At 39.2% G+C, this 17,799-nt stretch overlaps 1 protein-coding gene across 4 annotated transcripts in view; it reads left to right on the forward strand.

Moving 5' to 3' along the window:
- grb10b (growth factor receptor-bound protein 10b) overlaps positions 1-17,555 on the forward strand; it is an 87,632-nt gene extending 70,077 nt beyond the window's left edge. For 3 of the 4 annotated variants that reach the window (XM_007232038.4, XM_007232037.4, XM_049479956.1), the window contains exons 6-17: positions 4,327-4,483; positions 7,662-7,777; positions 10,121-10,195; positions 10,295-10,432; positions 11,154-11,264; positions 12,359-12,457; positions 12,626-12,703; positions 14,864-14,980; positions 15,175-15,241; positions 15,399-15,486; positions 15,608-15,701; positions 16,039-17,555. In XM_007232038.4, the coding sequence (XP_007232100.1) occupies positions 4,327-4,483; positions 7,662-7,777; positions 10,121-10,195; positions 10,295-10,432; positions 11,154-11,264; positions 12,359-12,457; positions 12,626-12,703; positions 14,864-14,980; positions 15,175-15,241; positions 15,399-15,486; positions 15,608-15,701; positions 16,039-16,185 (1,287 nt within the window). In that variant the 3' untranslated portion in view covers positions 16,186-17,555. Of the gene's footprint in view, positions 1-2,762; positions 2,895-2,928; positions 3,194-4,326; positions 4,484-7,661; positions 7,778-10,120; positions 10,196-10,294; positions 10,433-11,153; positions 11,265-12,358; positions 12,458-12,625; positions 12,704-14,863; positions 14,981-15,174; positions 15,242-15,398; positions 15,487-15,607; positions 15,702-16,038 lie in introns of those variants that run through there. The other variant, XM_049479957.1, reaches the window with a different exon arrangement.
- Positions 17,556-17,799: the final 244 nt, after the last annotated feature.

Consider the following 17,799-nt stretch of genomic DNA (forward strand, 5'->3'; position numbering starts at 1 on the left):
TAACAGGCCCAGTCATTCTCTGTGTTCTGATATTTATTCCCCCCTTTCTACTCTCCCCTTTTTATTATTCACTGTCTGGATAACTGACTGACAGATCTCAACTTTCTTGACAAATAGTCTTAGTGATTAAGTTTTAAACTTAACAATTGACTTATTTTACTCCAGACAAGAAAAAAAAAACATTGTCTTGTCTATTTCACTTTTAGTCCAGTTTCATTCATTAACATACACATTTCAGGATTTTGGATTATTAATGAAGTTTAAAAAATGATAATGATGATGTAATTTCAAACAGGTAAATTATCATTAATTATCATCTAATACTAAAGTAGTTTTCATCATGCTTGAGAATTTAAAAGAAATGCTTATATATATATATAATGTTGGAGAGAAAATATTGGAGAGAATTTCCATATTCCACAATCTTCAGTGCATAATCAGTAAATGATTTAAGGATTCAGAAGTAAAGCACTGCATCAGGAACCCTTATTCAACAACGGCTGATAGGTTTGGCTAAAGTAGTCCCTTGCCCATGTAATCCTATCAAGTACAATACAGGTTTGCATTCACAAATGACACATTAAACTTTAAACTGTGAAAAATACACATCTTATATTAACCATGTCCAGAAGCAGCAACAACTTCTCTGGGCTGGGAGACATCTGAAATGGATCACAAAGTGGAAACGTGTATTGTGGTTAGATTAATTAGTATTCCAGATTCCGTTTTTGGAAGTCAAATGGTTTTTTTTTATCTATTAATTGCATTTTCCATACTGTCCCAACATTTTTCTGAATTGGAGTTGTAGATGCCATTGTATGAAACATTATTATCTTTCTGTTTCCACAATTGCCACTTGAGTATCTGACTATATTAATGTATGCGTTCTACTCTTTCAAATGTTGTAAACAAATTTGCCTTTTACAAGCAGACTGTAATTGTCTTGCGTGACTGAATATGTGAACTCTGAGATGGAGGCAGTTGTGAAGACAAGCTCAGGGTTTTCGGCCTGTTCTAGACGTCTGTGGTCAGCATGGAGACATGAGTGCTGTCTAATGAAAGGCTTTGTTACTGCACTAAATATGTGCCGCTTCACTTGGGGGCAAAAAGACACACCAAAAATACTACCTTCAGACATATATGATGAAGCCTGCGCTTAAAGTCCTCAATGTATGCATACAAACAGAATCTGTGCCAGTTTCTGATCTCAAATGTGTTAAGCTCTTTTTCACTCAAGTCATCTTAATCCCTGTGTTCAAAATTAGAGATGAAATACAGAAATGATGAATTGATCAATTGATGAATTGAGCCATTTTAAAAGCATTAAAAATACAACACAGCAAAATACAACTTTCATCAATACATGCTAGGCATTGCTAATCATGGCTGAAAGCCAGGATGAGCTGGTTAGTATTTTGCAAATGTGGCTGTGCTAACAAATCCTAGGTATCTTTGGGATGTTATGAATAAGGTTTGGATCATTTAGGTGAATGACTCCTTCAGTCCTGATTTGTTCAGATGAATCAGATGAATAAGGTTCATACCAATCCAAGCATTAGGAAAGCAATGCTATTAAACGTGTTGAATATACTGTAGACATTTTTGGGCCTGGTGGTCTTCACACACCCCCACCACATCACCCCCACCTTCCCGACTGTCTGATTGATGGAGTTATGGGAGGAAGAAGGGAGGGGCCAGCAAGCCAGCTGGAGCTCTAGAGAGTTAGCTTGTCTTTTATGTGACTATCCTAACAAACTCTTTCTTCTGCTTCCTCTCTCTCTCTCTCTCTCTCTCACTCTATTCCCCGCCCCCACAACCAAATTCTTCTCCCTTAGAGGCATTAAAAGAGCTTGAGTCATCCTTTCTTTCCAGCACTGCAGTTTTTCTGTGGTCATTGAACTTAATTTGGGTAGGACTGTCCATACAGACAGCTTTTTGCCTGTAGCCAAACTGTAGTGGTTTTACAGGAATTGCTGGCTTGCGTAAAATAGAGGCCAAGTGCAAGTCACTTCCACCAAAATTCACAGAAACAGGCAGGGCAGTTACTTTGTGTCTGTAGTCTTCTGTAGAATTAGCAGTTATTCATTGAGTTTCCAGACTGAGGGTGTTTCCAGGTTATGTTCTCTTCAGTGGAAGTGCTGGCAGAGCTGGACTGGACTGGGCTAAAGTGAAGGCAGAGCAGAGTGAGCAGAGCCAGTTTCACTGCAGCAGTAATGAGCCCTGCCTTGTCGTGACCGAGGTTTCAGACTTCAAACTTCAAAGCTTAACTTTTGGGGGGTAAGGGGGGAGGTGGAGGATAAACAAGCCTTCACTTGAAACCTGTCCGGAACTCCTGCAAAATGAAAGTTCAAACGGCTGATGATTCCCCCACCCTCTATGCCCCCTCTGCCCACTTCTTTCTCTTTCTTACCCTCCGCCCCCACCCAAAAAAATAAAGTTAACCTGAGAAAAATGTGCCGCTGTATGCTTTGAGATTCAAGACGAAAAAGGAAAGAAAGAAAGAAAAAGTAGGAGAGAAAAAAAATGAGAAGAGACTGGAGCTATGCAGCAAGCTGGAAAAGAAAAGTTGGCTGTGCATGCGCATGACTGTGCGTCTGTGGGTGTGCATGTGTGTGAGAGGGGTGTGTGTGTGTGCGTGCGCGCTCGTGCGTCTGAGTGTGTGGGAATGATTACATCAGCCCGAGCCAGCTCTATGATTGGTTAGGGAAGTGTGGTTTGATTCGCTACCTAAAAGCCTGCGCCTGTAACCCTTTGTGAGGGGAACAGAACGAAGTTGTCTGCCAAGCTGGAAACAGTGCCATCTGCTCTCATCGGCTCTGTCCCGAACCAAAAAGCCAGGCAGAAGAGGGACAGAGTGAAAAAAGAGAGTGAGTGAGAGAGACAGAGAGAGAGCAGTGGGGAGAGAGAGAGCAGTGGGGAGAGAGAGAGCAGTGGGGAGAGAGAGGGAGAGAGAGAGAGAGAAGTGTGGCAGGTATAGTTCAGTAAGCTACTTGACAGCCAAGCATCTGAGTGCTTGGACCTGCTTTTTTTTTTTTTTTTTTTTTCCTTTCCCCAATTTATTTTTGCTTTTTCCCCTCCTTTTCCTCTGTGGAGGAGTTGTGGAGAGCGGTGGAGAAGAGCTTGGGCTTGAGGCAGGCTGCCGGCGAACATGCCGTCGTTCTCTCCCGACTGGTGCCTGCTGAGGCCTGGGGAGGTAAGATTTTCTCCAAAACTGCATGCCACCTCTTGAGGGAGGGAGAGAGGAAGAGCCTCCATTTCTCCCCCAAGGGGACTGCTGTCGGAGGCTAGAAGAAGGCCGGGTGCGGAGAACCGCCAAGGGACGGCGGAATAGGGAACTTTGGTGTGTGTATGTGTGGTTCTTTTTCTCAAGGAGGGGGAGGGGGGGAAAGAAGCTCAGGGCATGGACTTGTGGAAGCTATGACGTTGAAAGTTTGAGGGATAGCTTATGAGGATGCGGCCGGCACACTGTGTGCCGAATAGGAGATGTTTGAAGGCTTTGAAAGGTTGACAAGACAGGATTGGGAACATGGGAAATGTGTGGTAGGAGACGTGTGTGTGTGTGTACATGATACTGAAATGTTTGACTTTGTGGATTTAACACAGCGAATGCTGAAAGAGAATTTTCGAGAAGACCCAGCCGGTCGTGAATTAGAGTTAGCTCAGGATGTGGAGGTATTCCTACCCGAAAATCATCTGGAGCTCAGATCAAATCTTTTATATTGATATTTTTAAATCCTTGGGCTTGAATTAGTCAGCTTGTAGAACCATGCTGTGGAATATTGCACACACTTTTCTTAAGTCTTTATTCTTAATGTATTTCATCCTTTTTTTATATGTATGAACATGAAATGGACCTGTGACGCAGTTCTAAAAGTAGGGCTGCGCGATATTTTGGGGGAAAAGCTGACATTGCAACATTTCATTTTCTACAATTATATATTGCGCTATTAAAAAATGCAGGGATTTTCATCATATTTCAGCAGAAGTAACCAGACGTCAATGATTCAACAAGTCAACATATATTAATAATGCAGTATGTGTATCGAGAATTGGAGTAAAATAAATGCTATTGGGCAGGTTTAACCTGTCTGTGGTAGATACATAATTGTAAAGAAGAACAGTAGCAATATTTCTCTTGTGTTAAACAGCAAATGATTGCTCTATTGAGGCATGCAATGTGACGCCATTGTTGAAATGATTATATTAAAGCAGTCTTGACTGAAAAACTTTTCTCATGTTTTATGGTAGTTTTTTGTTTTGCAGTTTGTCTGCATGTTGTCTGCAATAGACCAAGCAGATGTTATATTTATTTCTTTTCTATTGCAGATCATTAAAATCTTCAGCGAGGACGGCATGGGCAAAGTGGTGGAGATCCCAGCCGACATGACGGCACGAGATCTGTGCCAGCTCCTTGTGTACAAAAGCCATTGTGTGGACGACAACAGTTGGGCGCTTGTGGAGCATCACCCGGTCATGGGGCTAGGTAAGTGAGCGAACAACATTTGTGCAAATTCAAGAGAGGGAGGATGAGAAAAAAAAAAAAAAATCTAGTAAAGTACAAGACCCAGACAGCCAGACCTGTTCTTTGGGTCTTTTTTTGTGGAAGCCAATGAAGACCTTTTAGAAGGAGTGAGGGAGGGCTGATGTAGAGGGGGGGGGTTGCCGTCTGTCCTTTTATGTCTGGGTACTGCGTGTAATTGATTAATGGCACAGGGAAAATCCCATCACATGGGGAAATGAGAACGGCGGTGCTAAGATGGAGTCAGGTGCTTGGTCACTGGTTAATGTAACATGATAAGCACTGAGACTGAACATTGGCTTTACAGAGAGCTGCGGGAGCACAGTCTGTAGCTCTGTTTTCTTGTGCTTTATCTTCTGCATGAGACCTAAATGCACGAGAAAGCACTGGTGGCCTGGGATGTGGGTATTAGAGACAAGAATGTGGTGAGGTCATCTGACTGCGCTATACTGAAGTTTCTGTTCAGAGCTTGCGTGTGACGCTGACTCACAGATCTGTGACCTGTGGCTACCTCGGCCTGCAGGACTGTAGTGTTTTAGTTTGGAATTTTATGGGAAGGTGGGATGAGGCTAGTTCAGACTTTCTGGTTTAACAGTTACTTACACTTTCAAGATGATGTTTATCTTTTGGTTTTATCTTGTTCTTTTTTATCAGTTTATTGCATGTTCTTTCTGCATGTTAGTTCAGCTTCTATTTTTCAAATGACTTTTGTTGGTAATGACTGTACATTTGCTTAATATTTTTTCAAGCATATTAGGAAGTTTTTACATTGATATGGCAAATGTTATTAGATGTGGAACTAGTATTGTGTCCCATCAATTTTTCCATGTCCCAAGGAAGCTAAAGAAAACTGCATCGGATTGCAGAATAAGTATGGGACCTAATGCATTAAATATGTAAATGTTTATTTTGTCAGAGTCACTTGTCTGTTCACACTGACCATTGTAGCAAGACCCTGCCATTAACAATCATAACCACATACTGCTCTGTCCACTGTGGGTGGTGATGTCTTATATGACTTATTTCTGGTGAACACAACACTGTGGATCAAGCAATGTGGAATGTCCCATCCAAATGTACCAGTCTTCAACCTTATTTACAAGCAGCACCTTACAGATATTAACCAGATGCATTTACCTTGACATAAAAGTATTAATTAAAATAAAAATAATGTTTTTTTTAAGTTTCTTTGACCACTGAAAGGACAAGCTGATATCAGAACAGATTATTTTTGGATAATCTGTTCAGATAACAAACAACATTCAAGTACAGAAGGCAAGTTACTGTGTGGGGAAGCTGGACATGCAGCATGCTAATTTCAAACTTATATTTTATTACAATTACTGCAAGTATGTTATTAGATTTGGTATCATCCTCTAACTTATGCTAAACTATCTTATACAGGCATCCCATGCAAATTGGTTTTACGATGTAGATGTTCTATAGTAAAATACATTACTTTACTTCCCCTAGTTAGACGTTTCCTGTCAGTGTAGGGCCTTAATTGTAACAAAGCCTTACATTTTGGAGCTGTAAGCTGTACTTTAAGGTAATTTACTTTATTTCATGCAGCTTAAAACCATAAGAAATATTTTAATTACCACAACTTTCAAATGACATTGCTATTAAAATATAAGATAACTAAATAGTAAAGCTCTATTTACATTTCACCCCATATTAGTTCGTGCCCAGCTCTCCCCTCTATTAAAGATCTGAGAGTTCTTTACGTGTAAGCCATTGCACTGGTTGCAGTCTTGTGACTTTAATTCCCTTAGAAAGGAAGAGTCAAACTTTTTTCCATCAACCTTTGAGCAGCTACTTTATTTGATATTCAGAGCACGGCCAGTGTCAAGGCCTTAAAATGTCATAGTATGTATTCACTGTGCCAAAAGCATTCTAAGTGCATGACATCATTCCTTTGCAATGCCCAATTCTTGCCTTTATGAGAACTGAGGCTTAGCGGGTCCAGGCTACCCGGGAGCAGACTAGCAAGAAGGTCAGGATTATATACATTCATTAACTCCTAGAACTCATAGTTATTACTGTGAAACATGCAGCTTGTAAGTTGTTATTTTTCAGGTGAAGTTCACAAGAAACTTATATACATACACAGAAGAAATGCACTCGTAATAGATTTCATTAAAAAAAAGTGATTCATGGGGTAATATTAGGACAATGGCATAATGTTTGCAATATTTTCTCTGTACACCACTTGATTTTAATTAAGTCAGTCAAAATGATTGAAAAACTAATAGATATAGAAATTTAAATTCATGGATGTCACTGCACCATTAAGCACCACATTTGCAGCATTTTACTGACACTAAGCACAAAGAGTAGCTCTATACATTTACGATTTCATTCTGGCCTGTCATCAGTCACATCATCTATGAGACATTGCAGAAACAGTGCCTCCACCATATTTGACAGATGATGTGGCATTAGGAATTACAAATGCCTCCTTTCCTTCTCGGTTTCCTTCTCAATATAAATGAATGTGCCTGAGAAAAGTATACTCTGACAGTGATTAACTTGATGATTGATGACTTGATTGGATGTTGGCAACAGGGAACTCTGTGATCTTTTATTTACTTTGTTGTTGGCTATAAAAATTATTACTGTAATAAAACGGTTGACATCTACAATTCAGTTTTTTGTTTTTTTTTTAAATCCTGTGAATTAAAGCTGAATCACATTTTCAAAAAACTTTACTTCAAGTCAAAAAGAGGGTGATACTGTGTGATGAACAATGAGACGAGTGCTTGGAAGCAGTAACAGTCATGGTAGAGGGGGAGTGGTGGTTCTTCCTCCTGCTGGGTTAGCGCTGCTGGGGTGCTAGTGGCAGGGAGTGGGTGGATCCTCTCTCACAGACAGATGCTCTTTTCTTCTTCCTTTTTCCCCTGTTTATTTTTCAGTCTGCTGTAAAAGAGAAAGTGAACAGAAGGTCATATCATTCCAAACACATACAGTCAAAGCAAAAGCACATTTAAAGCTTTGTTTTGCAAGTATGCATTTGTACTGACTTGAGAGTGTAATTTCCATGGATGGGCAAATTATGTAATTAAGGCAATGTGTGGCTTTCCCAAGAATGAACAGTTTGGCCTTGTCTGAGTTTCTGTTTTTGCATTCTTTCTGTCCACAGAGAGATGCTTAGAAGACCATGAACTTGTGGTGCAAGTGCAGGCTTCTATGACCAGCGAGAGCCGATTTCTCTTCAGGAAGAACTATGCCAAATATGAATTCTTTAGAAATCCTTTGGTAAGTTGATCTTCTGTTATTGTTTTCTGGTTTGTTACCATAATTGTGCTGTGTGCATAGGTGTACTTGTATATTTGTTTTAGATGGTCTATAAATCATGTGTGTGTTTCACTCTGCACAAAAGTAGAGAAACTGTTTTTTTACTTTACCGGGAGACATAGATATCGAGTGACAGGCTTCCACTTCAGTGAGCATGTCCCACTCCCTTCTAAACCCTCCCCTCCCCTCATTCTTTCAGTAGAACTTTTCGGAGAGGAAAGTATTCAGTTTTGTCTGCAGAACATGAATATGTAACTTGTACGGAAGATGCAAAAACCATGACAGACAGAGTTGTGATTGAATTCAGTTTAATCATAAGTATGGAATAGTTTTATTGCCACTGTTACTTTCTACAGTAATAATTCCCTAAATCCTGGCTGAGCAACTGTCCTTAACCATGTATAAAGGAAAAATCTTAAAATAATTAACTTCAAAACGATAGACTCCACTATTAACTTCTATTGTCTCTGTGCATTGGAAAGGTGTGACATTTGTCCACTTTGTGTAATACAGAATTTCACTTCCTACCTAGGTTTTTAGCAGGTGTTTTAAGGCCACTTCTGAACACGTTTTTTCTAGAGACCTGCAATTGGTGTTTCAGAGCACTGATATACTATCTTGCTCTATGTTGTAAAATAAAATTTATAATTTAATTAATTATAATTAAGTTTTAACTCTTTTCCTGAAATGTAGTATCTGCTACTTAGCAGCACTCTGCTTTACCTATAAATATTCACAATGAAAGTGCAATTAATCAGAACACTCCCAAACCCAGCCGTTCAGAACCGCTGTTATCCATCTTTAGGTTCCTTACCCTGCTATACACGTTTTTAGTGATGTCTTTGCTCCCAACACATGGTTCAACTAATCAGCTCATTAACAAGTCCTTTCAGAGTAGCTGTGTTTATCTAAAATGGCTTCCAACTCTCTGTATGATGCGCTAACAAAATATTAAAGTAGTTTACTTTAATGCATTTAATGTCTAATAATAAAATATGTAGTCTGTTCCTTTTGCATCTACTGTGTATAAAAAGTTATTGATGCCTGTCCCTGTTTTCGTAGTTAACAGAAAAGTGAAAATGCCAGTATAGTTGAAAGTGGAAGCAATACATGCACAAAGACAGTTTTTACATTAAAGGCCCTGGCTGTGTCTGAAACGAGAAAAATGCTACCTATTCAGACCCCGGTCATGTCTTAATGCGAAATACTAACAGCTAACGGCGACAATGCTACATAACAATTATTTCTAGCAGTGAGTTGTCCTTAGCTTGGTAACTCAAGGATGCATTGTTGCCGTTGTGATTCTGTTACAATGCTCTTCAGACCGTGTCAAAACAAGTCACTAATGGAACAGACCAGGTAAAAAAAAAAAAAAGTCTGTAATGCAAATGCAATAACACAATATACCTTCATGTAAACTAAAGTTAAATTTACTGTCTCACAACTGTCTCCCTTGTTTTTGTACTGATCTGAAAAATGTATCTCCATGTTAAAAAAAAAAATCCAATTTGAACCGTGAGTTTTGCGATCTGTTACACCCCAGCTAATACGTGTTCTGATATGTTGTTATATAACTTTTAAATCAGTGATGCCTTTTATATGTTGCTACACTTACTGTAATTGCTCTGTAGGTGAAGCAAAATATCAGCCCTTGTACGCAATCCACAGTGCTCTATTTAATCAAATAGCATGAGACCTCAATTATAATACTTACCAGTAAGAAATACTAGATGTAACGATTAACCCAAATTTGTTACAACACCATGTAAAGAGATTATTACTTGAAGTTAAGCTGTACAGTGCAGGTCTGTGGTACTTTTTAAGCCTCTTTTTTCTTTCTTTCCTTTAATAAATCATGTACCTTAGAACTGTTTTCCTTTCATATACCAGTGCTTTAATGCTGATTCCATCTTCCAAAAGTCTCTTTAGTGGAACAGTTGTCCTCTTTGTAAAAAATCTATTAGATTGATTAAATTATTCAATTCAATATCCATATCTATTAATCGACCAAATATAATTACAATAAAATTACAGCATTGTGTTTGGACATTAAAAATATGACCTCTTAATAATGTTACCAGTTCTGAAGCAAATATGCAAGTCATGCACATGTGTAAGGAATAAGGAACTTTAAGGGCTACAGTTATGGAAAATGTAATTCCCGTTTACATAAACTATATGTCCAGCTGTTTGTGGGCACTCTTTCTAATGAATGCATTCAGCATCATGCCTAATGCCAGTTATGTTGTATATATTGTTTTAGAATCATAAAATGAGAGAGTTCAAATTTCTGTCTTTTAACAGAGCTTCTTCCCAGAGCAAATGGTGGCCTGGTGTCAGGAAAGCAACAGAACCATTCCCCCCTCTCAGTTGTTGCAGGTACAGTGCAGCTTCTCGTCTTGCTTCTACCTTTGTGTTGCAACTGAAATGTTCTGTTCATTCTGTGCTCTCTCTGACGGTCTGTCCTCTGCCCTGCAGACGTTTTTAAACTCCAGCAGTTATCCTGAGGTCCAGGGGTACTTGTATGTGAAAGAGACAGGCAGGAAATCATGGAAGAAGCTGTATATGTTTTTGAGACGCTCAGGATTGTATTTCTCGACGAAAGGAACGTCAAAGGTATGCCAAGCAGTTGGAATAGTCTTACACGTGCATCCAAGTTCTACATGCATGTTTTTTCTTTATGTTTTGTATAGTTGATTTCGCTGTCACACCAACTGTTTCTGAGATTTTAATTATGGCTTGCATTCACACATATACTTCCATTTTATTCACTATTAATTACCCAGATAAAAGTTTTTCCCTGTCTGTCTCTAGCACTATTCGGACTGGATTGATTTCTCAGGGGGTCCTGGGGTAATTTTCTCTTGTATGAGGGGTCCTCTGTAATTTTATTCCCGTCTAGAACGACCATGTATGTTTTTCTCTAAACTCTGTGGTCCTCCGGTAAATTTAGTCCCTCTGAGTTTCATCACCTTGCGTTTAATAAAATAGCTATTTGTCCACTGCCACGCACTGTAATTACACGTTGGGCACGTGTTTCCACAGAGATCCCCACAAACACAATAGCGAGTGGAAATGCTACTGAACGTGATGTCATGTGACTGAGAAAGCCAAAAAACTCACTGATCCTCCTGTTTTTTCAATTGCAGTCTGAATGCAAGAGTTTTTTCACTGTGTAGAAGTGAGAAATATTTTTCACAGACGTCCCCATAAGAAACTAATCCCATCCAGATAGGGTTTATCACTGCATCTATATTTTAAGTCTAGGCAAGCATTTACTGTTTTTCTCCCCATTCATTGTTATGTAATGATGAGCAATTTTGCTGGATTTCTGCAGGAACCAAGACATTTGCAGTTACTCGCCGACCACGAAGACAGCAATATCTTTACCGTAATATCAGGCAGAAAGCTTCACAATGCACCAACGGAGTACGAGTTTTGTATAAAGGTAAGACCACAATCTCTCCACATCTTCCTTCAGTCATTTGGATAAGAGGAGTTTCTGGCTGTATTTACTGTATGATCATGTGATCCACAGAATCTTAGCAGATTCAGCTCAGATTTCTAATACTGGAGGTATTTTATGATAGATTATTTTTTTTAGCCAACAAGCCAAAGGTTGTCATTTTTTCTTAAGTTAATTAGTTTCACTGTGTCTCTTAGCTTTTGACTGGCGTTATGTGTTGAAACTGTCTTTATTAGACATGTCCTGCTGTGACAGGCCTCTTGGAAGTCCAGCCTCTCTGACCCACTTTCTGTTAATAAAGCATTAACATTAAAATATTCCCTAAAGAAAGCCTGATCTCCTTTATGCCAGTTAAAACACAGTGCTTTGAACTGCACATGAATTATACAAAGTGTGTCTCTGTCTGTCTAGTAAGATGTTTGTTTTGTTTTGGGTTTTTTGGATATTGCATGTTGATTCACCTCTGTCAAAGAGTGCACACAGCCTTAGACTAGACGTATACTTGCTGTTCGGCCATGCATTCTCGTTGGCAAATTGCTTTAAAAACATAATGGTTTACATGCTTGACTATGTGCTACACTTATTTTGGGAAGTTTCCAGTAGAGGCCTCCACCAGCCACAGCAGTAGGGACAAATATAGGTATCTGTTCTTCAGAACTATGTCATGTTTATTATGCGTTTGTGGGCACTGCACCTTACATACGTGTTGCGTTAATTTCTGAGGACAAGCCCAGCTACTGCACCAAATACTCAAGGTGCAAGTGAATCTACTTTAATACTGAATACTTTACAGCAGGCGTATCTCCACTCTAGCTTTACTCACGCTGCTTCACCTACATGTAAATCACTCTCTCAAGTATCTAAGTGTCCAAGTATGCAAAGTCCAGGGACAATGTTCTTGTCAGCACTGAGATACTTTGTATAGCCAAAGCTACATTTCATTTTTCAGTACATTGAGTAATTTGAGGTTATGTTAAAATGCAGGTTGCCTAAGGTTGTTTTGTTTGCATGCTAGAAAAGAGCTTATGACTGTGTGGTTAGTGTGTACGCTAATACAGCCCTTTTTATATTTTCAGCCCAACAAGGTACGGACTGAACAGAAGGAGTTGAGAATGTTGTGTGCGGAAGACGAACAGAGCAGAACATGCTGGATGACTGCATTCAGATTGTTCAAGGTGTGCTAACATTTCCCTTTTTTTGCTGAGCCAATCCATTCCCGTTGCAAATAAGTTGGCCTCAGTGATATGTTTTTTTTTTCTTTCTTTCTTTCTTTTTTTTCAAATATTTATAAAACGATTTCATTATGAACTGAGTTTGGTTTGTGTGTTTGTGTGTCTCCACAGTATGGAATTCTTCTTTATCAGAACTACAAAATCCCACAACCAAGAAAAGCTTTGATCTCACACTTCTCAACACCAGTGGTGAGATTTCCAATTGTTCTTACTCCTTTTATTTTCTTCCTTGTGTTTCTATTGGTCAGTATACTTCAGCTGCAGATGTGCCTGTGTGTGGGCCTGATGTGGCCTGATGTTTTCTCACATAACCTTCTGAATGTGGTGTTCAACTATACCACATTACAGAACTGGGGAAACCAAACTGGAAACAAGCCTTTCTGGAGTCTCCAGTTTGGTAGCTGAGTTCTGTACCATAATTTGCGTGGACCTTTTTTCCCTCAAGCATGCCAGTTATAAATCTAAGACACTTTATTAATTCTTCCAGTTTGCTTCAACAAGTCCAGTGTTTTATTAAAAACAATGTTATTTGTGTAGCTGTTTTGAGCTTAAAATGTCCAAGTTATGGCAGGACATGTGGAAGATGTCTTAAAATGTTTACATACACTCATCATATACATAATTGTCATGGTATTTTTTGTCTGTCAGTGATTTCTTGGAATTGTTTTTACTTATCTGGGGCAGAATGACTGTACAAAATACCTTTTATGTACGGCTCCGGTACATCAGCTCACAGACGCCCTGTGCTGCAGACATTACCCTAGGAGTGATGTGGGGAGAGAGCGCCATCTACCCACCCAGAGGGAGCAGGGCCAATTTTGCTCCCTCTGACGCCGGCAGCTTGATGGCAAAGCTGCATGAGCTGGGGTTCGAACCTGCGACCTCCTGCTCATAGCGGCAGCGCCTTAGACCGCTGGACCACTTGGCGCCCCTGCCGCTTGTTTTAACTGTTTTAGAACTGTGATTATTTTGCAACATGACGAATGTCCCAGAGAAATTACTTTCCTTGGCCACCCGACCACATGAGCCATATTTGTAGATTGCTTTGGTTGTTTTTAAATGGTATTGGTCGCAGTGAATAGTCATAATGGGCTGTTGCTCCTTCAGCAGACTTTCTAATAACCCTGGTCTCATGGTGTTATGATCTGGTTTGCAGGAATGTCCTGCAGTAAGCAGCTAGGGTGAGTGGTAGAGTAGCTCATTCTTCTCACCTCTAAAGAACGGTAATTCACTGTTCCTAAAAATAGGACCTTCTGGTTTTTTGTTTGTTAGTCCTAGAAAGTGTTTGAACTTGTGGCACTAGGATCAGGTCTGCTGTGACTGGATTTATAGGCACCTTTTGAATAGTTCAGACATTTATAGTGTTCCATTTTTTATTGGGTTTATTTAGTTAAAGGTGTACTGTTTTGCATCTTTAAAAAAATAAAATAAGCTTAAAAGTACAGCATTTACTGGTTGAGCAGCTGCAGACTGAGGACATGCTGCTGGCTTCAGTTAAGCGCTGTCTATTGGCTCACGCACGTGTCAGTAACTGCCTCATGGTATCAGTGCTCTCTGTTTCCAGTATGACAGTGTGTGTAAGTGCCAGCATATGCGCAAATACAGATATAACTAGTCATAGTTATTTAATAATTGTTCTTTGGCCTGTAAAAAAATATAAGTATGATTTTAAATTAACATTAATATTTCATGCTGTAAATTGATGTGGTATTTTACCCAAGAGTAGTCAGATTGTGTTTTTTTCTGTTAGAAGAACAGGTTTAGTTCTGGATTTGTTTAGTGCCAGCATCCAGATAAACTAGGTAATGGGTGGTGATTTTAGATGCTGTCCATATTTGGAAGAACTTTGCAGAACTTAGTGCTTTTTGTTTAGAACATTAATATAAAATGATTTAAAATAAATTCTTATATAATGTTCTTACCTGTATGGGGTTTGGCATACTCCATCAAAGGCACTACCTGTTTATATACAACTCTGGAATGGAGGTATAGAGTGTTTCCTCTCTTCGCCTTGCTACACCTGGGTTAAGGGATATGTTTGCGATAATTAATATGTAAATTACTTTGCATTCATGTTCTGAACCCTTTGATTAGAGGCTCTGTTTGTGTTTTCTTTCTTTTTTCTTATTAACTGCATGCTTGTAAATACTTTAATTTTGTACTGTAATTTAATTTAAAGGTGACAGAAAAAAGATAGCTTCTTTATTTCTTCTAACATTTGCCAGACACTACCTATAAAAAGTGTCCTTTTCTGCGGATTTTAAAGAAGTTCATGTACATGCTTTATCACAAAGACAGGGTAAATGAAACAGTCGGATTGTTAATTCCATTGTTGTCTTTTTTTTACAGAGGAGTGTATCAGAGAACTCTCTGGTTGCCATGGATTTCTCAGGGAGGATAGGCAGGGTCATCGACAATCCTGTGGAAGCTCAAAGTGCCGCATTAGAAGAGGGCCATGCCTGGAGGGTGAGCATCCCCTAATTGTACACTTGAAGATATATCAAACATTTGGACAGTCGTCCTTTCTTTAGCATTATGTAATTTTATATTAGTATTTAGAATATTTGCTATTACTTAATTGCTTCTGTTTATGCAATGTACTACAAAAAACAACTTTAAACCCCTTCTTTTCACTTTTAAACCCCCTTCCCTGGTTACAGAAGAGAAGTCAACGCATGAACACTCTGGGAAGCCCCAGCCCACTACACCCCTCATCATTAAGTGGAGGTACTTTTTATTAAGGTGTAAACTCGTTGAGATGCAGTACTTAGTACAGGTCAATTTTTAAATATATTTTTAGAATAATCTCTATGCTAGGCTTAAACATCTGAAAGCTACCTAATTGTATACTAAAAGTGTCATTCCCATCTTTTCCACTACTCAGTAATACACGTAACTCAGCTTTGGTTTCACGGACGGATCACACGGGAAGAATCGCATAGGATAATCCATCAGCAAGGTCAAGTGGATGGGTAAGGAGTTTTTCCGATGTGTGTGTTAAAAAACAAAATTCTGTTTGCTAAAGAAATACCATATAAGAACATTAGTATGTTGTTTTCATATTATCATGTGATTTTTCTTCTCTTGTGTCAGATTGTTTCTCTTGAGGGACAGCCAGAGCAATCCTAAGGCTTTTGTTCTTACGCTGTGCCACCACCAGAAAATTAAACACTTTCAGATTTTACCGGTAAGCTTACTGTAAATTAACCAGAACTGACTATTATACAAACAAGCTCCTTTACAGACATAAGGCTCATTTATGCTCCCTATATTTATAAAAATGTATGTTTCAAACAATGTAACAGACACTGCTTACATACTTAGCTATACTCCCTCCATGATTTCCTCTGGTACTGCTCCATTCCATTCATATACATAAGCTTTTATGATACATGCACAAATACAAATGAAATGAATGTATTAAATATTGAGCATACATAAGCCTTTAGAAAGAATGGATATAAGCTTTATATTTTGGTGTGGTTAACTATTTGCTTGATTGTTTTTTTTTGTCATGACCACAGTGTGAAGAGGATGGTCAGATGTTCTTCAGCCTTGATGATGGCACCACCAAATTCACAGACCTGATCCAACTGGTGGAGTTCTACCAGCTCAACAGAGGAGTCCTGCCTTGCAAGCTTAAGCACCCCTGCACCATTGTGGCCTTATGACCTCTGAACTGGACTTTGGTTGAGAGAAGCCCTGTGCTCTCTGAGAATCGGACAATATTTCAGTGGTTAGTGCTGGGCAGAGCTGCGTAGAGACTGGTTGTCCTCAGACGAGTACACTGCAGGTGTTTTCTGTGCTTTAGAGAAGTCCACAAGTGCAAACAAGGCCATGGTGAAGCTCACATTTTGGTTGCCAACAAGCTTTCATCCACTGGTAAACTTGAGTGCTGTCTGTAGTCGCTATGGCATTCCTCTATCGTGCAGTTATCAAGAGGTCTTTTTTTTTTTTTTTTCTTTTTTTTTTTTTTTTTTATAAAGGTGCACTTGTTTGAAGATCCTGTTTTGAGATAATCAAGAGGGCCATTGTTTTGGAAGATCTCCAAAAACTGTAGATGAGTCGTTCTAGTTTGCCAGTTTTGATTTTGTTTTGTGTTCATGAACAGGGAACAGCTAAGCTAAATCCATGTCATTTGAAACCCAAGCTCCTCTCTTTGTAAACACCCTTTATTGCACAGAGCTGGAATGACATATGTGGATGGCCCTCTGAGGCAAGCACAGTACTGTGAAAGAGGTCTTGATTTTCCCTTTCCTGCACCCACCTTTCTCTATTTTTCTTCCTTCTCCAAGTCAATTTTTTTCTGAACACTTTACCAGTTCCCTTCTGCACTTTTTTCCTTTTTGATTCCATGTCAGTACTGAGGTGGTTTGCCTCAACCAATGCCCCAAATCTTCAAATCACCCCTAGTTCCACAATGATACGTCATTTGAAGCGCCTCCTGTCAGTAACAGGAAACACCACCAGCCACTGAAATCACGGCACAAGTTACTCTACTGAAATCTACCTTACTGCCACTACCGATAGAAAGGGCACCCTGATGGCCAAATGGAGTTTAATGGGGGTAAAAACACTAACTATATTCCTACATTACAACATGCTAACTGCAGGGAGCTCAGACAGCACGTAACAGAATTCGTCTTTTATGGGGAAATATCTAGACATAATTAGAGGAAAAATCACCTGAACTGCTGCCACTTCTAGATTTCTCAACAGTTCATTTGTCTTGCAAGTTCTTCTTTCCGTGTCTTGACAGATAGTCAGTAGGACAGTGCACTGTGAAGCCCAGCTGTGGAACCTGTCTGGTATAGTGGGGGTTCTGTTTTCTATTTTGCCTTGTTCAACAGTAGCAGCAAACAGACAGATTTGTAACTCTATTTTTTCATTTGTAATGAGTACCTTACGAAAGAGCCATCTTTTTAGCATTTTGCCTATAATATATTAAGCTAGATAGAGAAGGCCTAGCCACCATGTCTACAAGCTCACCTGAGTGACCATTATTACACAGATTAAATGCAAATGATGCAATCATTTTTAAGTATTGTTTTCTTGAGTCTATTTATTTATCTGGATTTGAATGATTACTTGAAATTTAGTGAATTTCTTAGCGCTGTTCAATACTGTTCTTCCATTTTCACAACCTTACTGAGCCTTTTGTATGTTTTTCATTTTTATTTAATTGTTTTGGGATAGACTAACCCTGCTTTCTTGAATCGTTTGTCATAACATTTCACCACTGTCTGCCACTGTCGGGATTGTGCTGCTCCCTTGGAATTTGTCTC

This window comes from Astyanax mexicanus, chromosome 6 (genome assembly GCF_023375975.1).
Source record: "Astyanax mexicanus isolate ESR-SI-001 chromosome 6, AstMex3_surface, whole genome shotgun sequence".
In the NCBI taxonomy this organism is placed as follows: Eukaryota; Metazoa; Chordata; class Actinopteri; order Characiformes; family Acestrorhamphidae; genus Astyanax; species Astyanax mexicanus.